Below are 20622 nucleotides of genomic sequence, written 5' to 3'. Positions count from 1 at the left end.
AAGACGTTTTATTCGCGGCGAAATCACCGAGGTAAAGGAAACAAACCGATAATACGCTTAGCCGGCGTTCCTTCTCTCCCGCTTCGCATTGGCGACTTGGCGAATCTCCCCGATTCAGCGCCACCGAATAGCGCCGTCTATTCCGCGAAGCCGAGCGCCGGGCGACGAGTGAGAAGTTGCGGTGAATCGCGCACGACCATCAGGGGAAAACACCCGGTTTCGCCGGATAGCGGATTGTTAAATTGTCTTCTCCCTCCCTCCCTCCCTTCCTCCCTTTTCTCTCGTGAACGCAAAGACGAGCTGAAGCGCGCGCGCGCGATAGTCGCGGATAACGATCTGCCGTTGTCCGAGGCGTGTTATTACCTGAGCGGGTTCATCAGCTTCTCGGTCACGTAATCGTCGCAGAAGGAATTCTCGAAAGATAGGTAGAAAAAGTAGTTGGGCTCGACCACGTCGCGGAAGCAGTCCCTGGTCTTGAGGCAGCTGCGCTCGCCGCACTCGCCGTACACATCGACGCCTATGTGCTTCGACAGCTCCTTCACGTACTCCAGCCGGCCACTTTTGGCCTGGCAATTGCTTACAAACCAAGTTACCGGCTTGCTCTTACCCTTCACGACGTCCAATATCCCGGCCTCCTCGTCCGCCGCTTCCTCTGCACTCGCGAAAGCTGATTAGTCCTCGCGCGCTTCGGACACGCGGTCGAAGCGCGCGACCCGGGCTCGCACCGCGGACTCTTCGTCGGCAAGCATTCGCGGCTGCCATGCGCAAGAAATTTCGGCCCGATTCATCGTTGTTCGCCAATTGTTCGTGCCAGTTGACCGGCTGACTACGACGAAGAGGACGCACGAACCGGAAGCGCGGGTGTTCTCGTTTTCACGCTCGACAGTTGGGGGAATGTTCATCGTACTCAAATGTCGGTGACACCGCCGAGTGGCATTAGCGCGCTCAATACGACGAGGGGATTTATACTTTTCATCTACTGATCTCGCGGGACTGAAGAGATCTGCTCGAAAATCGGTTTCGGAAACTTTGCTTTCAGTTGAAAGGTTGATACGCCTTGAACTAACCCAGATACACGTTTCGTAATTGATCACGCTTGGACGTTCACAGTCGTGTGCCAACTTGGTTTTATTAGATAGATTTTTTATCGCTCATTATCTTGACAAAAATCAGCCGATCGATTGCGGGACGTATTAAGTTAGTCGAAGGTCTCTACCGACCTCTTAACCCTTTCGCTGTTAGCGGGAAGAGTGTACTTCCCACCTTTTCTTGATTCAATTTTGCGTTGTAAATCATATAATTTTGAGGAACTAATCGGGGAATTTGAGTTTTCCAGATCGCTGAATAGTTGTTCAGCATACTCCAACAAGTTTTTATATCCAATTATTCATTTGTGATTGTTTCAAATTAACAAATCAAAGTTGAAAAAAATGCTTTTTTTAGGGAAAAATCGATTCCTCGGAGAGTACTGAATGTAGAGGTCTGAAATTTTCACCAAATATTTCTCTGATGTAGTACAAAAACATATATATTTTTCAGTATTTTTTTGCAGGTTAGATTTTTTTCTATAAACAAATATTTCTACCAAAACGGCCGAAATTTTATTTTTTTGCACTTTTCAGCTCTATTTCCCTAGTTTTTTTCATTCTGTATCTCCGTCTTATCCATCCGTACTATCAATATTATTTTACTCAAAAATGAATGTTTAATCTCTAGTAAGCATAAATATGCAGTATTGAACATTTTCCCACATAAATGTTTTCCAGCTCGATCGAGTTCCATCGTCTAGAATCATATGTTCTTATTACAACCTGGTCATTATTTAATAACAATTGGAATTTTCATTAATTTTTTACATCATGATCGCCATACGGAGTCCGCCATTTTGAATTTCACGAAATCTGACTTTAGATTCGTAATTAGCGACCCAAAAAACGTAGGACTACCAGGTATTTTAATAATTTTCTCAAGGGAAATTAATTCAGCAGTGAAAGGAGTTAACCAAAAGCAGAGAGTCTCCGAAAGCAATTTCGGAACAAGCCCAAGGATACTCGTACCGTTCTGATAAGCGGCCCAGTCGGGGTCCACGAAGGGCGCAACCAAGTCGCCGGTTGCTACATCTTCTATGGTCCCGTAAGACCACAGTATGTCGCTGTCGAGCCGATACGTCATCGTGAGGTTGAAATAGTTCTCGTAGTACTTGTCGGGTATCTTCCGGTTGGCCGGGCTCTCCAAATTCACGTACACATAAAGCTGCCGCGTCCGTCGCTTCTGCGGCACATCCCGCACATACAGCTCGTTACCGTGGAAGAGGACCGCGTCGTAGTCCTCCACGTTCAGATGGGCGTGATCGTTGAAGACCTCGCATCGGTCGACGGGACAGCCGCGGAAAACATCGCCCTCGCCGAAGTAGAAGTTCCGGTTGCCGAACAGCGTGTTCCACAGGAGGATCGTCTTGATGCCGGCTCTGCTCAGCTCCCACGCCCGCATGTATTTCTCGTCGGCGAACTCCGGCTTGCTTACGTTCGCAGCGGGGTCATTTTTGTGGATCATGAACGTCTTGCTGTACGTGTTCGGAATCTCCGCGTCGTAGAAGCGCGAGAGGTAGAGGCAGAACATCACGATCGACAGCGCGATCAGGCCGATGAACAAATACAATTTCTTGTGCATTGTGTCGGTGCTGCTGCTGCTGCTGCTGCCGTTGCCCCTCCTCGCGGACGCGCCCACCGCACTTCACGCAACGGCTAATCGCTCGTGCCATCGTCAATGCTTCGAGCAGGGCCAATTACTCGGTGCATCATCGTCGTCGCCAGATACGCTGTACGGATAGACTGTTATCGTTCTGCTCGTCCTTATTGTCGCTGCGAGCATCCGTTCGCTCGCCCCGCGTATCGTGATCGAGATATAATTTGTCGCGTGGAGGAGGGGGGGGAGAGAGAGAGAGAGAGAGAGAGAGAGAGAGAGGGAGAAGAGGATAGATCCCGGCGCAATTGATCGGATCTCGTTTGGCATTCGACTATCGGTTATCGGCATAACAAATATACTTTTCGTGAATCTCTCTCCCTCCCTCCCTCCCCGTCTTTCTCCCCGAGCACTGTTCGTATAATGAGGCTGCTTTTCACGGAGGGAAAAGCCGGCTCACGGATCACGGAGGAGCCGGAGTACAGAGCGCACACAAATGCGGTTTGGAGAGATATCGCGCGCGTGTGCGTCCCCCGCCCCCGCCCCCGCCGCCACCGCCGCGGCAAGACGTACTCTCTCTCTTTCTCTCTCTTTCTCTCTCTCTCTCTCTCTCTCTCTCTCTCTCTCTCTCTCTCTCTCTCTCTCCGTGCGGAGGAAGACAAGTCGCGCGAAAGGAAAACTTGCTCGTTCAGCAACTTAGATTTAGTTCCGGCTCAAAAAGACACGGAGCGAGATATCGCTCTCGTTACGATCTCTCGGTACGCGCGGGGCGCGCGTCAGTCGCGAGATAGTCCCGCCGCGCTTAACGTTCGATCTCACGTTCGCAATTACGACGTTCCGCTGCAAGTGGCGCCACCGATCGCACTGCGAGCGACGACTCGGCCAACTAATCTCCGATTTAGCCGGTTTCGCTAGTCGCGAGACGTAGCGCGAATAACGAACACGGGGGAGGTCTCGCGAGTTAACCACCGACGTATTCGACGTTACTCTCGTATCTTTACGGTGAAGAGAATGGAAACGAGAGAGAACATCGCTCGGTCATCGTTGGTCGTGTTTGATCCGGTGCCCGCGACGCCGGTTCTCCGCTCAAACTCGCTCGTTGAGAAACGTACCGCAACCGTGGAGTCTCTCTGCCTGGAGAGGCCGGCTTTCGGATTTTCCACTTGGAACTTTGATCGCTTTGTGCATCTTCCACGCGAGAGCACACTAATTGCACACGCTCGTTTCTAATTAATTAACGCCGGTCGGGAGCCGAGCGGAGTCCCTCGTTCGTCCTCGCGCGGTATCTATACGGAGAGAAAGAAACAGGAGCCGTTTATTGCTGAAAACACGACAAATCTGAGATTGAGAGAGAGAGAGAGAGAGAGAGAGAGAGAGAGAGAGAGAGAGAGAGAGAGAGGGGGGGGGGAGGTGTGTGTATGCGCGCACGCGAATAAAGTTTCCCCTGGCATTCTTACGTCATGATGTAGCGCGCCAACGGTTTATAACGAACGATAGTTTCCTACGTCGTTAACAGCACGAGATAATTGCGTTAATAATCCTATAACCTATGAAACGCCTCCTTCTCCCTCCTCCTGTCTCTCGCGAGCGCGCGGTTGCAACGCGAGCAATGGACTGAAATCTGAAATGCAAGCCGTAAGCGTGCGTTTCAAGCTCCGAGCAGATACGAAAGAGAGAGAGAGAGAGAGAGATGCAGCCCGCTCCTTCATCTCCCTCCCTCCCTCCCTCCCGCCCGCCCGCCCTGCAGCGCCAGATGCCGGAGGACGGGCGATTAATTCGCCGCTACTTGCGCGATGAAAGGCGGTCCGCGTGAAACAGCAGACATTTTCACGGACGGATAATAATCGAGTTCCTTCAAAAGATCATAAACGTTTGATGTCCTTTCGACGATGGATGTTCGCCGTGCGCGTGCACTTTGCTCAGTATATCGTAGCGTGGCGAGGACGAGGACGGTGGGTGGTGATGGCGGTGGAGGTGAGGGCGGAGGGGGGGGGGGACGAGCTCGGGACGGGAGGGAACGCGAGGTTTCGTTTGATTAAAAATTGTTCTCTCATGATATCGAACACGACCATAGGCGGTCTTTTTGTCTACTCTCGCCTATCTGGAGCTCGCGCTTTAATCTCACGTCGCGGCAGTCGCGCCGGCGCCGGTTACGTTTCGGCTAAGCGGGCACGAGTCGGACGGGACGGTTAATTAACACTGCAAACTGCGCGCGGGCGATAAAAAGTACAAGACAAACGAACAAATCGTCGAATACCGTTAATTAAGCTTTAATAATATAAGTTCTCGCCGGCGCTTTAATTAGGCGATCGTCGAAACAGGAGGAGGAGAGGGAGAGCGACGTGCGGAATTAAAGTAAATTGTAACTTTGCTTTGCTTTGCTTTGCGAGCGAGCGAGCGAGCGAGAGAGAGAGAGAGAGAGAGAGAGAGAGAGAGGCAGACGTAAAAACAGGTTGCGACCGCGGGATTAATGACGTTGTATGACACACGATACGTCAAGTGTCAGCTGCTTCTGTTGTTTTGTCAGGGACGGCGGACAGGCGAGGGGGCGGAGAGGGCAGACGAGGGGGTCCAACACATTTGTTATTTTATCCTTGTTTAATAGATTTACTTTGTATAAATATGGTAGGATCGCGCGCGCGTGTGTATTTACGCGACGTGCATCGATAGCATTCAATATTCAGGAGTGAGTTAATATTGTAGACGAATATGTAACTGAACCATTTAATCCCAATTGGCAATAATGAATGATTGCATCAAGCCGGAAGGCGGTTAGTAGAGCGAGCGCGGGGAATGAAATAGTTAACGATTAATTTTCTACTACGATTACTCCTCCCCGCTTATCTCTGACGGAATTGTGATTGATGACTGGACGAGTGCGACGTTTGGTTACGTTACGATTACGAATAAATTAGAGACCGAGGTCAGAAGTGACGTTAAACGAGTGGTGATCGCGCGGTGATATACGCGGCGAAGTTTTCCGTTTTTAACTCCCAGGTGCGCATTCTTGGCGTTTATTACATATCATTACGTATTAAATGGGCGTGTATCACGCCAGCTTAAAAAGCGTGACAATTACGACTCTTACGGAGGGAACTCGTTGGCCTCGTGTGTGCCGTACGTACGAATTGTTGCACGACGCAATTATCATATAATAATAATAATAATAATAATAATAATAATAATAATAATAATTTTATCATCATTCGGCGGATCGGTCGATGCCGAGAAATGAGCAGAGAGAGTCTACCGGATAATATTTTTCAATTAGAGAACATTTTTTTCCGCTGGACATATTTTCAAGTAGAATAATTTTCAAGTAGAGAGATAAAACCCGTCGGATAATATTTTCCGATGAACGCGCGCGCGCACACATTTTTTAATTAATGATTGATTCCTCCTTCCGCAGAATACTCACTACTTCCACGTTGTAATCGCAGCTGCAACATTTTCCGCACCGCACCGATGTACGCCACGGAAAAAAAAAGAAAAAAAAAAGAGAAAAGAAGACATAAAACACGATACAGTTCCAGGATTCGAGCGGATCGTGTGTGACGACCGTTACGCTCGCAGCAAGACCGGACTGCGATTCGTTGTTCGCGCGAAGTGGAACTGTAACGGTGTTCGGTAACAGGCTTGATATTCCTATCGGCGAGATAATAATGTCTGCCAATAAAGCCTGTGTTCGCATGAACGCGAGCGCAGGCGAGTACAGTTAACTCGCGCCGAGTCGCCGCCGTTGTAAACCTTATCGAAATTTGCTCACATCCGCGGACGATTAGATTAGACTGGACATCGGCGCGTTAATCAGCCGCAGGAGCGCGACTCCATCTTGCCATTCGCGGGTCAATATTTGCGACGTTGTTGCTCGTGTTCGCGCGCTGCGCGTTCGTCCGGAACCGCACAGGTGCGTACAGGTAGAGGACACGTGCGAGTCTCGGTAGCACGCGCATCCTCCGGATGACTTCGTCCTTCGTGCCCCGTGCGCACGTATTATGAATACAGTCCGCCCCTCCAGCATTTAACCATGACTTCATCGATCGATAAAACGTCGTACGGCGAGAGATGAGCAAGCATCGCCGATACTTTTTCATAGCCCTTACGTCACACGAATGCGAGAGGTTCCGTGCCGGTGCATTTGAGGAGGTCACAGCTTTTGTAGCGAAGGCCATGAGCGTGTGCGCGCGCGCGCGCGCGTGTGTGTGTGTGTGTATATGTGTGTGTGCCCGGCGACATTAAACATTGATAGATTACACCGTGACCGCACGCGGCTTTCGTACGGGCAACTCATCGACGTACTAATAAACATCATTGTGCGCGTTTCCCTTTGTAGCCGACCGCTTCGCGCGCTCGCGCATGCGCGGTGTCGGTCCCGCGCGGCGGAGGGACGCGAGTGAGCGCGATCGAGAACGGCGCCGTGCGCGCCGCGCGAACTCGATCGAAGATTATCGTATCGGCGGTGCGTTGCGCAATCTCGCGGCTGCGTGCGATTCGTTCTACTGCGCACCGCATATTTGCATATTTGCATATACGAATACTTTTTTTCCGGCCGACAATAACACTTTAATTATCCGGCTCGTGCCTGGCACGACGCGAGCGCGATCATCTCGTCTCCCTCCGTCTCCCCGTCCGCCGCTCTCTTTCTTCCCCTTTCTCTGTCAGCTTCTCGCGACAATCGCGAATCGCGACAATCGACCCCGACGTCTCGCACGATTGTCTCGCGATTGTCGTGCGAGCTGCGAGGGGCCAGCGGGACTATTCAACTCGCCGTACGTTCGTGTACCACCGCGCGCGCTCCTCTCGACGTGGCCCCGGCACACTGCGGAAAATACGCTTCTTCTGCGATTGGCTCGCGCGTCGTCACAGAATCAAGTGTTTCCATCGATTGCACCACACGCGCGCGCCGAGTGACGTTTCGAGCTTCGCCAGACACATAGTCGCGACGGTCAACGCGCGCTGCGACACACGCCTTGCCGCTCCAGAAGTTCCAGCCCGACTGGTTAAGCAGAGCGTAGACTCTCTAACTTATCTAGCTAACCCAGGCTAGCCTCAGTGACGGAAAAGTGAAACGCTTCGCGGAATCCGACGCTCCGATGAAAATTGCGCGAATAGGGGACATGTGTGTGTGTGTGTGTGTGTGTGTGTGCGAGGGTATGACACGCGCGAGCGCCTAATTAAAATGCGCCACCGACCGCTATCGTTGTGCCGTGCTCGCGTGTTTTATGATTCCACCCTGCGCGTCCGTGCGCGCTGATAAACAACGACGATAATTCTCATGTTTCGACATGGAGAAGATCCCGCTGTTATTACATTTGCAAATGGTGCCTGTATGTGCGATGACGAGTTTGCGTACTAGCGGCTGCGGTAAATCGAAATGGTAAAACGCATCGCCGTGTAATGTCCTCGTGTTATATAAAGAACGGATTATGCGCGATTGTGCGCATGTTTTCTTTTTCGATGTGCAATCGATCCGCGCGAGCTGGGCGAGGCGGGCGCGTTTCCATCTCAGTCCTTGAGAACGCGAGATTTCCTCCTCCGCGCTACGACGAAAACACCAAGAGTTTTTCATTCTTTCTTTCTTTTTTTTCTCTCTTTTTTTTCTTTTTTTCTTTTTTTTTTTTTTGAAAGATAGTTGGAGGGGGAAAAGAGAGGCTAGGAGAAAGCGAGGGAGAGAAAGAGCGAGAGCAAGAGAGAGAGAGAGAGAGAGAGAAGCGATGATGAAAAGTACAAAAGAAGAGAAAAAGCTTAAAGGAAAAAGGAGAAAAAATTGAAAGAGAGAAGGTTTTTTTTAAAGGATTGCTGAGAGGACGAAATATTTTCGGGCTGTCGTGAGTACATCGATGAGGGAAGTAACTTGTTGGAAAGAGTCGAGAGCGACGAACATAGCGACAAATGAGATCTTATCTATTAGCGTCGTTGAAAGTATACGAGAGAACATGAATACAAATGCCCCCGTCGCAACAGTTGATAACTAGCGCGCTTGCGTCAGAAGCGCAAACCGGAGAAATCCGTCAAGCGACAGTCCAGGCGTGAAAAAGTCCGGGATAAGGGGATTTCGAGGTCATGCGATGGTTACCGCCCTCGTCTTCGGGAAATCAATATTAGACGAGTCGCGAAAATAGATGTGAACTGTACATCGAAAATCGATAACGGGATTGCCATGCGCCCGCAGACGCGATTACGAGTCTGAGCGCGCGAGTTCCACGCGATGGCATTGGTCCACTCGAATCGCTCATAACGCTCAGAAACTTTGCCGACCGGTCCTCGGATTTTCTATCGACGCTTCGATCAACTTTCACGCGGATGCGTTATTACAATATCGCACGCGTGTCCATGAGGCATCCTTTATACGCGTTATGCGTGTATGTTATCCGTGTAATCCTCCCCTCCTCCCCCCCTCTCTCTCTCTCTCTCTCTCCGAACACGCAAGGAAGGCGCTATTATCGGAGGATTTACATATCGGAAGCATATTAAATATGATGCGTATTATGCACGGCGTTCGCGCAACGCGGAGGAAATTTGCAATGCGTGCGCTCATGATGAATATTTCCTCTTTCTTTTTCGTAAACTCATGGGAGCAACGTGATCGATTTTCACGCTTCGCCGAGAGAGAGAGAGAGAGAGAGAGGGGGGGGGGAGGAAAGGGAATAGTCAGTCGATTATAATCATGGCTTCTTGAATAATTGATGACTTTGACCTATATAATATCGTCTTTATCGCTAAAATGCAAGCAAGGCCCGCCTGGCGCGCCTCGCGTGCGGAGCGTTGCGTAATAACGGTGCATTCGCCGTATTGTTGTATCTAGTACAATGACCGTCGTAACGCCGACTGACGCAGTGTCCCAGTAATATTCATGAGTTCCGCGTAAGAAAAAGAAAAAGAGGAAAAAAGAAAAGGGAGAGAGAGAGAGAGAGAGAGAGACAGATAGAGAGGAGGAGGGAAATAAAAGGAAAACGCGAGAGATTCGTTCCCACTTGCCTTATCTTCATCTGCTTTTCTCCATTTCATGATTAAAAATCGTGAAATAAATGTTTTCTCTTTCGGAGAGCAGAGGATCCCGGGGAGGGGACGTCTCCTCTATTTCGTTTCCGCGAGGATCGATCGCGCGTGGAGAGAGTCGAGAAATCAACGGTATCTGCGCGCAACAGTCTCGATGTATTGTCTTCACGCGAAATTACCTCCTTTCAGAACGCACCGCGTATTTTTCTTTCACCCGCCGGGACGGGAGGGCTTCTCACGCGTGCGTTCCCGAGTCGAATTACTCTAGCAGATTGATTAATTACTCGACTTGATCGAATCGATATTCGGGTCCTCCCCGCGTAACGTACGGACGCGGCGCACGAATCGAATACGCGTAAACAACGCGAGCGTAGCTCATTTTTCACGCGTACCGTTACGATCTCATCTAAAAATCGAATCTTATCCGCGACGCGATTTCTGTAGCGCTACGCGCCGCGCGGCGGAGCGTCGCGTCCCCATTCGCACACGTGCGTACCTAAATATTTTGTATTTCGCTCCGGAGAAACACGTCGTCGTCGGCGGACAGACGCGCCTCGCCGAGAGAGTCACACTCAGCCCCGTCGCGCGTTGCTTCGCCCTGCGAGACGGAGCGGGTCATCCCGCGCGACATCGATTTCGGCCGCGCGCGCGGCCTGCAGATTTTATCGACGTGTCATTAGCGGGATTGAAATTTATGCGGTGCGCAGGTAAGTGCTCTCTCCGTGCCGGCGGAGTATTACGGCGCGGCGGCGATTAAGAGACCGTGCCCGAGAAAAAGCGAGACGCGCGCGCGGCTTCGCGCTGTGCAAGCACGGTTCTCATGTCACTCAGTCGTGAACTCCGGAGACTTTTACAACTTCGGTCGAGGGCTGCGACGGACGTGTCGGCTGAAGGGCGACGGGGCAGGCCGTTACACGCGCCGGACGCCGCGAGTTTTCCGCTTTGGAAAGCTCGCCAAAGTGGGGACCACGCGCGTCCACGCGAGTCGAATCGCGCGCTCGGCGCGCAATGAAGATTGTCACGGCGGAGTAACATTCGACCGGGCGGATTGATATATCTGCGATGCACAATCGTCCGCGCGCACACGGCCTTTCTCTTTGTCGCAACGCAAGAGGCGAGGGGGCGATGAAAAAGGAGATGAAGCGAGGAAGAAAAGCATTTAACGGCGCTCTCGTCGGCTCGTTAACATACATTATAACGCCGCTTATCGGGGTCAAACTAACTTGCCGTCGCGGAATTTTTACGCCGGCCGTGCGCATTAAGAGCGGCAATACATTTATGATTTAAAAACCGAATTTATACATATTTATGAGTTACGAGACCGCTATAGCAGCCATTTGTCGCGTCCGAGAGAGATGGCGGCGAGCGCCAGGCCCTCTCGTTAAATATGCAACGGATTACAAATAGAACGTCCGATCTTACTCCCGGCGCGGAAGCCGTCGAAGAAGATCGCTCGCTCGCTCGCTCGCTCGTGCGCATCGTCACTTCCAACCGGCCGGAACGGAAGCCTCTCTCTCAATCGTCGACTCGCTACAGTCCTGATTAATTTCCCCGTTCGACACGGGCGCGCTCGAGAGACGGCCGACGAAGCGCCGCACGCTCTCCAATTTGTCTCCTCCGACTTAATAATAATCCGAAATCTGACCGTGCGACCTTGTCGCGAACACCCGCCGTCCGGAAGATCCCCCGGGGACTCGCCGTCGCGTCGGGACCATGAAGTCGCTCGACGTGCCTCGCGTTGCCGGCGACACGTGGAGCTTGCGAAAACACCCCCCCCCGGCGCCCCGCTCGTGATCCTCGGGGCTCGTCCTTCCCCGCAGCGAGCGGCTCGACATCAGCCCGCGTCAGCAGCGACCGTTGTATTGCGTTTCTCTTCTTGTCGATTCATCGCAAGCTCAGAGTCGGACGCTCGTCATTACGCTGACGGATCGCGCGTCGATAAGTATTACATCGTCACGTGGACTCGGCAAGTCCCCGGGACGTTTCCCTCTCATTAAACGCCCGGGGATTTGCCGACTGACGGAGCACGTCGGTCGTGCTTCGTCACTGCGCTCGTATCTCTTCCTCGTCCTGTTCTTCGGGGTTAAGGGATCAAGCAAACTTGCTGGACACCGAACGCAAGTGTCTTGGACGCACGAAGACGCGACGCTCGAGGTTGCTGTAAATCATACGACTCGTGGAAAGTGTTCTTGTCCCTCGTTCTTCCGATCGTATCTGCAAGGAGGAACTCTTGGCGAAACTGACCCCGCGCAACAATCAGCTCGCTCCTCTCGCGCGCTGAGGATGAAAATACTCAAAATGCTGCGGGCGAATTTTGAGAAGATTGCCAGGCTAAGAACGCCAAATTGCCGTGCTTTCCTCAGGTTCCGCAAAGCGACCTCGAGCTGCGTCGCGCGGACACAAGCGCTCGTGACGGGCGAACAAACAGTCCGCGCGCGAGGAGGCAGGGTATTATTTCGCACTCGCAGGAGTTGCAGGCGAATCGAACGCGTTCGTCGCCGCGACTCGTTCGCCGGGTCAGGCGACATCCGCGGTGGTCATCAGGGCGCGATCTCTCGGCCCGCTCGGAGACGGAGTTTCCGCCGCGGAGCGTCGCGCCTGTGTGAGCGATCGCGAGAATGTGTGTGCCTCTGGTCAGCGCGAAGTCTTCCGCCGGAATTGACGGCTGCCCTCTTCCGCTCGAGCAGCCAGCCAACTGCCCTCTTACTTCACTCTTGAGTGCACCACCTCCGAAACTTCTTCGGAGCCGTCGTTCGTCGCTCGACGCCAACACACTCACACACACACACACACACACACACACACCAACACACACATGATCTACGATGCTAGCACCGGCCTAGCTCTCCTTTTCAGCACCTTCGATCCTCGCCGTGCTCGAGCGGATGTCGTGGGTGATCCTTTCACCGCGCGGGAATGATATCTTTTGCTTCTCCGGCTGTTATTTTCCCTCGCACGTCGCGCGGCTCGTCCGGAGACAGCGCGACGTGCCCCGCATCATCCCTTCACGCATACAGACGCACACACGCGTGCAGAAAGCGGCTAATGAAATCCGAGGCGTCCTCTCGGCGAATCACGCGGAAGAAAGGAGAAACGATCGTTACTGTCGCGCATCGTGGGGACGCAAACGTTATTTGCATACCTTCGCATTTTTCACGCGACTGCGAGTCTCGCGTGCCGCTGGCATTTCGGCCGCGCGTGATTAGCGCTGAACGGCGCGGCCGTTATCTTCGGCAGAGGCCGAAACGTCCGAACGATGACGCGTTCGTTAAAAAGAGAGTCAGGAGAGCGACGTTCGTCACACAGCGAGCGCTGCACTTTTCGCGAGTCGCGCGCGCGCGCGCTGCGTGCCGGCGGGATGATTTCGGTGCGATGTCCAAATTTTTAACAACACACGTTTTCTCCCTCTCTCTCTCTCTCTCTGTCTCTCTGTCTCTCTCTCTCTCTCTCTCCTCTCTCTTTTTCTCCCGACGTGTTGTTTAAATACAAATACCTGGCAGTTTTTGCGGTCGCAAAGTGCGAAGGTATATGAAGGATTATCATCCCCCGTGACATCGCTTGAATATTCCGGCGTACACTCGCGCCCGCACAACGGGAATAATAATGATAAAAATATTGTGCATTTAATATTCTACGGACGCGTGCTATCTGCTGGCAGAGAGAAGAGAGGGAGAGAGAGAGAGAGAGAGAGAGAGAAAGAGGGGGACAGGCGGGCGAAGGGAGGAGTAGCCCCGCGGCTATAACGATATATGTGTTTTTGTTCGGCTTTAAACGGAAAGTATCGCAGCTATATAAATTTAAACTCGAATTCCGCGATGCTGCCGTTTGCATGGTAATTGATCGTTCCAAGTGCGCACGCGCGTACATGCGTGCGTAAAAACTTGAGCGGCCGCGGAAACGAGCATGGACTAAGCGTTCCGAAATATTTCCCGAATATTACGCGAATTTTAGCGGGATATTTCCAGCCGGAATTATTAACGCGATATATAAAATAACCGTTTCATTCGTTGCTACGATAACATAAATCGCGAACTATTTTTCTCGTCCCGCGAGCGAGCACGATAGTGTAACAGTCGAGCGTTCGCGGCGACGGCGACCGCGACGGCGCGAGTGCACTTTTTTAACGGCGCTATGCGAGTGCCCGCTGTATGTATGTATGTGTGTTTGTGTGTGTGTGTGTGTGTGTGTGTGTGTGTGTAAACGCGGCAGGCCGAACGTGCGAGCGCAATTTTAACATAACAACACGCAATATGCATTCCCGTACACGTGTCACGCTCTGTCTTCGTTCGCCGATCGATTCGGGCTATTCGTTTGTTCGCGCGTGTACATTTACATAATTGCGAAACCCGATTCATTAGCGGGATTACAGTCGCGTTATAAAAAATGACCGGTCCCCCCCCCCCCCCCCGCCGCGCCGCTGACCTATCTTCTGCGTTCCCTCCCTCCCGGCCTGCCGTGAAATCGATTTGTCCGAGCACAAATAATTAAGCCGCCCATTACTAGCAGCCGATGCTAATACGCATTCTCTCTGTGAGAGCGAGATTCAATAAACAAACGTCGATGGGATGAAGAAGAGTGGCGTCGCGTTGCGGCTCCGGGCTCTGCCCGGGTAATTAAAGCGATCTGGGGCGCGAACGCGCGATTGTAGGGCAACGCAGCGTTTCCGCCGAATAACGCGGGCATTATTCGAGCGGCGCGACTCGCGCGCGGAGCGCCTAAAAACGCGCTGCATTTTGCCGCTTCGCGGCCAGCGCGCCAAGTGGGCTCGAAGAGCGGAAAGAAAAATCGGCGCCGCGCGGCCTATCGACGCGATTTTACGGATTTCGGACGCGACGTGACACAATGGCGGGCGAGCGTGCCCCCGCGCCCCCCTGGCTCTCGGCCGAATAATCGTTTTTCGCTCATTTATCCTCGAACGGCTCTCGTTTATCGATGACCGCAATTCGGCGGGACAGTCCGGTCGTTCGAAGATGAAAAATTCACGAGCCGACGCAACCGCGCGCGCGCGCGCGGGCCAATTGCCTCCGCCATCTCTCTCTTTCTCTCGCCGTGGCCCTCCAGGAATTGATCAGCCCGGTGATTATCGTTTTATCGACGCCGTCAATTCGCGTTTTTACGTCCTAAAATATCGACGAGTTAATCGCGTTACTGTTTACGCCGGCACGACAGTCGTTAATTATTTCGCGCCTCCGCATTATTCCGCGGATTCGCATCCGCCCGCATGCGCGCGAGAGCGCGGGCGCGTGCGACATCGAATTTTGCACTAAATTTATTTGGAATTAATAACGGAGAGCAAGAGAGCAAGAGAGAGAGAGAGAGAGAGAGAGAGAGAGAGAGTGAGAGAGAGAGAGAGAGAGAGGGAGAGACAGAGAAGCATATTGACGTCGACGATAGGAATTACGCGTGCCCGCCGAATGTAACTACTATATAAGTACGCTTCCATAAACATCGGTCGAAGTTAATTGCGCGATTCGGATCGGCCGCATCCATCCGTGGATGCCGGTAGCATCGGCGGTCATCGTGGACGTGAACGCGCAACGGTAGAACGATGGAACACACCAGGCGGTTGAAGCGGAACGGAAAGCGGCGGCGAGAGCCTCGCGGGCGCGAAGGCGAGGCGCGTCGGACGCGCGCGCTTCATTCAACGTGTCTGATCTCGTCTTTCTCTTCTGATTACATGTTGCAGCGCTCTCGGATCCGCCGATATTCGCCGAGCCGATACCGAACGTCACGGTGGCGCTGGGAAGGGACGTGAGCCTGCCCTGTGTCATCGAGAACCTCGGCACCTACAAGGTAACACATACATACATACATACATACACACACACACACACACACATACGCGCGCATCGAAAAATTCGTCATGCCCGCGCCCCGCTGCGTAAGCACGTTTTATTACGCGCGCTCCGACCGCGACGTCGACGATGAAGCGCCTCTCTTTTTTTAGCAACACATGCGCGTGCGGACAACCGGTTCCTCTGATCCCAGTAATTTTCTTCTTCGTTCGCTGGGTGCGAGAGCGTGTTTTCCCCGACGACCGGGACCCGCTGCGTCCTTTACTAAACAGAGTTTCCTCAATTATTCGTTAACTGGATTACAAAGAGCGTGTTACAGCGCGCGAGCGAGCGAGTGAGCGAGGGCGAGAGCGAGAGCGAGAGAGAGAGAGAGAGAGAGAGAGAGAGAGGGAGAGGGAGAGAGAGAGGGAGAGGGAGAGAGAGAGGGAGAGAGAGAGAGAGAGGGAGAGAGAGAGGAACGCCCTGGAAAGACGCTCTTTACGGAGTTCCGCTTTTTGCGTTTGCGAGGTCGGAGTGCTAATTTTCTACGTGGCATTCTACGCGATATCTCGTCTCAATTTATTTTTCCCGCGCGAAATAAGATAATATTACGTTATTACGCCGTCACGTATGCGCGATACGTAATATCGCCATGAGACATGTGCATATACACTCACGCGTTTTCGCGTGTGCGTTCGCGGCGGATAAGATGTGACCGCGCAACTTTTTCAAGGGTTCGCAATTATCGCGGCGATAGATGCGGCAATAAGCAAGTCGCCTCAGAGTAAACAAGAGAAAATAAAAAGTGTATTCTGATTAATCTCTCATTTTTCCAAGTAGTGAGATGCAGCTTGAAAGAGAAAGAAAGAGAGAGAGAGAGAGAGAGAGAGAGAGAGAGAGAGAGAGAGAGAGAGAGAGAGAGAGAGAGAGAGAGAGAGAGAGAGAGAGAGAGAGAGAGAGAGAGAGAGAGAGAGAAGATTCGCCGATATCACGGAAGGATAATCTCTCGGCGGAACTTCTTCGCCAAGAAAAGGAGAAAAAAACATAATCGCTACCTGCCACGCTTCGCGATCCGCGAGTTCGTTCCGGCGGCGGCGCTGAAGACCGCTGTTAGGCAAGCGTATTGGAAACGCATCAGTTGTCCCGTCGGGGAGTTGGATGCGACCCCGCTACTACATCGCAGCCTGCGGGCGATCAACGTTGCGCACGGAACAAACGTATCGGCAGGCGTAACGAGCGATGTAGTTTTCGCGTAGCGAAGCGGAAATGTGTGTACGCGTGCGCGTTTCGTGCACACGGGATACATGAAAAATCGGGGGAAAATCCATGGACTTCATTGAAACTCGCCCGATCCCCCGCATTGTCTCGAAGTCGCGCCAAGTCGGCTGGGTGTCGAGCTCTCGCGGGAGCTCGACCCGTTAAATAGACGCCTCGGCGAGAACTCAATGTAGTTATTATGAACGATTCCATTAAGTAACGATTCCGTCGCGATAACGCCGCGCCGGCATGCTTTCATATTTCAACGTGACAGATAGTCGAATTATCGCACGCCCCGACAAAGGGACGGAAAGACGAGGATCGCCCGCATGCGTGTGTGTAGCCGCAGCACGTGTCCAACTTTTGCACCTTCGCGAGAGAGACACGCGGGTCCGAATTGGGCGACGCGCCGGTAAATTAATTTAGCGAAGAGCGACGCGTCTCCAAAGTGCGTTCGCGGTCCTGCTCACTGCGCTCTTCTGTCCCTCTCGGTACAACCAAGCGCCGATACAATTACCCGCCAGTCTTCATACACGGATAGACCGTATTGTGCCGTTAGTCGGAAAATTGCGCCAAGAACGCGGTTAAGTCCCGCACGGGCGATCTTGAGCGGCCAACGGGACCGATCGTCGACCGATCGTCGACCGATCATCGACCGATCGAGGGCACGATGGCGCAGTGCTCTCTGATACAAAGTCCACTGACCTCCGTGCGAGACGACCTAAATTCGTCCGATTATTTTCGGTGCACGAATATTTTCACTTCAGATCAATTTTACTGAAGAATCGAGAAGTTTCGAGACGGGACTTATCCGTGGAGAATAAACCGCTTTAATGCGAAATCGATGATTGTTGCGACGAATAAATAATGAGGTAACAGATCGCCCTATTCGACGATGAATTCTGCTGAGATATTTCACGCTTAGTCGCGGAATATTGAAACTGCTCGCGAGACTGCGGCGAGTCGCGATTTCGCACGGCGCGTCTCGAGCCTCCGTCAATCATGGAGCATCCTGCACAAAATCAGCGGTCCACTTTGGGCCCACGGCGACACGCGCGCCGAGCAGTCCGCGGGACCGCAAGAAGGCGGTTATCAAGGCGAGACCGATCGCTCCGGCAGCGCCGCGTGACTCGACGAACTTTCCGTACGATAACGCAGAGCTGGAAAATCAGTGATATATCAGGCGCAGGAAACCGGGAAATTGAGATTGCATCAACTTCGGAACTCTCCTACGGCTATTAAGAATGCCATTAAAGTGATACCCGCCGCCGTTCGCGTAAGCAAACGTTTTCCGATCGCGCGACGTCGCCCGAGAACGTCGTCGGCGCTCGGCCCGATAAGCGTCGTCGCCGACGCACTTTCTTCGCGCGTCGCCAGCGACACGCCTTACTTCTTGTGCGATATTGAATAAAACAGTAATTTTTTTCTTCCCCTTTCTCCCTCCCCACCCCTTGCCCCTTGTCGTCGCGCCTCAGTCACTTTCCTCGCTTACGATCCAACGTCGCCGCACTGGGATTCAGTTTGTCGATAATTTATCAAGATATCGTTCGTCGCGCCTCTCTCTCTCTCTCTCTCTCCCTCCCTCCCTCCTCCACTCCGCTCACCGAAGCGCGCGGAGCCCGAAAACAGCCTGAGAATTTTCCGTCTCTTCAACGACCGCAAAAATAGACCATTGTGCTAGAGTGAGTATTCCTTCCTTCGAGCTGTGCGCGAAATAGTTTCCATTTCGGCTTGGCAGGAATGTACGCGGTCGCGCAACGGAGCGGCGGCTCGATTTCACGAGATAGCACGAGCAGACCCTGATCGCGCCCTCCGAACCGTTCGTTGTTTCAACCGGCTGTAAAGGTATTTCGCCGGTACTCGAGGATCGTTTCGGCTTTTCGGCCGCTCCTTGTCAGACCGTCGAATCCGCTTCGCCGCGATATCGCGCGAGATGAGTCGCGTGAGAGCATTGTACCCTCTCTCCCTCTCTCTCTCTCTCTCTCTCTGTCCTTCTCTCTTCCTGTGCCTTTGAGTGATCGTTTTGTAAATGTTCACTGCTGCACTCTTCAGCATGGTCGTCGTATGAAAAACAGACAGGCACATCGCAATTTATTCGTTAGCGGTATTTACTCGCTTATCGGGCACAATAGCTCATTATTTTATGCGATTCACGTTTCCACAAATTGAACAAATAAATTGTAGCATATTATTTCATTTTGCGTAATATTATCGTAATACGGTGTACGAAGCATTGCGATGTAATACACGTCGTTGGTAATTTATTGTATCATGCTGCACGATTCGCGTTGAACGTGCGTTTTAATTATTATTAAGAATTATTACGGCAACGTCGTCCCTAGGACAATTTATCGCTCTGGCGATATTCGTCAGCGAGATATGCCTTTAATTCACTCCAAGATAGGTATATTCCTTTCTCTTCTTCCCTTTCTCTTTCTCTCTCTCTCTCTCTCTCTCTCTCTGTATTTTTTACTCTTGCGCGCACGAGATATAGGCGGCGCAGAGAGGGAGATAATCTAATTTTCTACGGCTCTGAACCGCCTTAGAGAGTTTACACGGCGCCTTGGCCGACGGTAGGACGCGCAATCGTTTTTTCTTCGAATTCAAAACACGTAGCACGACTGAGGGAGTCTCGTTAGAGTCGACATTTCGAGAGCGCACGGCCGCCCGCGCTGCAGTTTTCGGCCGAGCCCTTTGATCAAAATGCCAGAAAATTTCATCCGCAGGGTGCCAAAGTTTCTCCTTTTTTGTTCTCCCTAACATGCGCTGCTCTACTCTCGCTCTCTCTCTCTCTCTCTCTCTCTCTCTCTCTCTCTCTCTCTCTCTCTCTCTCTCTCTCTCTCTCTCTCTCTCTCTCTCTCTCTCTCTCTCTCTCTCTCTCTCTCTCCCTCCCTCGCGTTCTCTGTGCACCTCGTCGAAACACGAAGAAACCCTACGGCTTCGCGAATTTGCCCGGATTTAATTACGACGAGAAGACCTTCTCGTGTCGAGAGGAAGGCCCGCCCCGCTTTGACCCTTTCCGCGAGATGAATTGCACTGAGCCGGCCGAAAAATTGCTTCAGATCAGCGCAAAGTGCTAATGTACGAGCGCGATGGCAAATAAAATGTCCGTGGGAGACGCGGACGAGCGTGTCTCTCTTGACATCAGCACTTTCAGCGGCATGTCGCATGCCAACGCTGTGCAACGCGCAAGTGATTTTTGTGCGCGCGGAGGGCGCGGGAAGGGCGTGTTTCACTTAATGAACAATTACATTTGCGGAACGTTATTATCTCATTCCGCGGCCGCCTCGGCTATTTAACGAGACAGTTATGACCACGGTGGCTCTGGGAGATTAAAAGCAAATGTATGTTTACATCGAATTTGCGCGGGCTTTTTCTCGGCGCAGCCGTGGAAAATTGATCCTCTCCTGAAGAGGGAAGAGAGGGAGGGGGGGGGGGAACGCGCGAGCAGTCGGCGATCGAAGCCGAGGATCACACGCGGGGACGGGCACTTTGAATCACGAGAACGTGAAAGTATTAATTTCGGTCGCACGATCCGTCGCGATGAGCAACCCCGACGGTGTCGTCGTCGGACCGAGTCAGCTGTTGCTGATTAGAGGGACATTAGAGCGTGTAACGGGAGATGTACGCAAGACCGACCATCTGGGAAATCAGACTCGGCCTAATGGCTGTCGCGGCGACGCGCTGGAATATTTTTGCAAAGTTGATTAAAACGGACACAGCGTTCGCCGGCTCTCAATGGCGCATCATCGTCGGAGCTACACGAGTCCAGCGTAACTCGTTCTAATTTCGTTGTTCTACCTACGAGCCGAGCTACCCTTCCTGTTATGTTCCCGGAACTCGCGCTCGGTTTGCCTTTTTCCGCGCGTCTCTCTCCGCTGAAGCATGTCCTCTCGTTCGTCCCCTCTTC

The 20622-nt window shown here is 52.4% G+C and overlaps 2 protein-coding genes across 10 annotated transcripts in view; one reads left to right on the top strand and one right to left on the bottom strand.

Moving 5' to 3' along the window:
* Positions 1 to 20622, top strand: part of LOC105186530 (lachesin) — a 275093-nt gene that overhangs the window by 170145 nt on the left and 84326 nt on the right. For all 4 annotated transcript variants that reach the window (XM_025304498.1, XM_011146805.3, XM_011146804.3 and 1 more), the window contains one exon: positions 15368 to 15474. In XM_025304498.1, coding sequence (XP_025160283.1) covers positions 15368 to 15474 — 107 coding nt within the window. The remainder of the gene's footprint in view (positions 1 to 15367; positions 15475 to 20622) is intronic.
* The window catches only part of FucTC (alpha-(1,3)-fucosyltransferase C), a 73836-nt gene that overhangs the window by 3176 nt on the left and 50038 nt on the right, over positions 1 to 20622 (bottom strand). Inside the window, exons 1-4 of one of the 6 annotated variants that reach the window (XM_025304501.1) lie at positions 7456 to 8267; positions 3795 to 3968; positions 2058 to 2818; positions 364 to 652 (exon numbers count right to left, since the gene is read on the bottom strand). In XM_025304501.1, the coding sequence (XP_025160286.1) occupies positions 364 to 652; positions 2058 to 2670 (902 nt within the window). In that variant the 5' untranslated portion in view covers positions 2671 to 2818; positions 3795 to 3968; positions 7456 to 8267. The other 5 variants (XM_011146799.3, XM_025304500.1, XM_011146802.3 and 2 more) reach the window with 5 other exon arrangements.

Source organism: Harpegnathos saltator, unplaced genomic scaffold (genome assembly GCF_003227715.2).
Source record: "Harpegnathos saltator strain DR-91 unplaced genomic scaffold, Hsal_v8.6 scaffold612, whole genome shotgun sequence".
NCBI classification, from domain to species: Eukaryota; Metazoa; Arthropoda; class Insecta; order Hymenoptera; family Formicidae; genus Harpegnathos; species Harpegnathos saltator.
The sequence above is the reverse complement of the archived record's forward strand: the minus strand, read 5'-3'. Positions and strand labels throughout refer to the sequence as shown.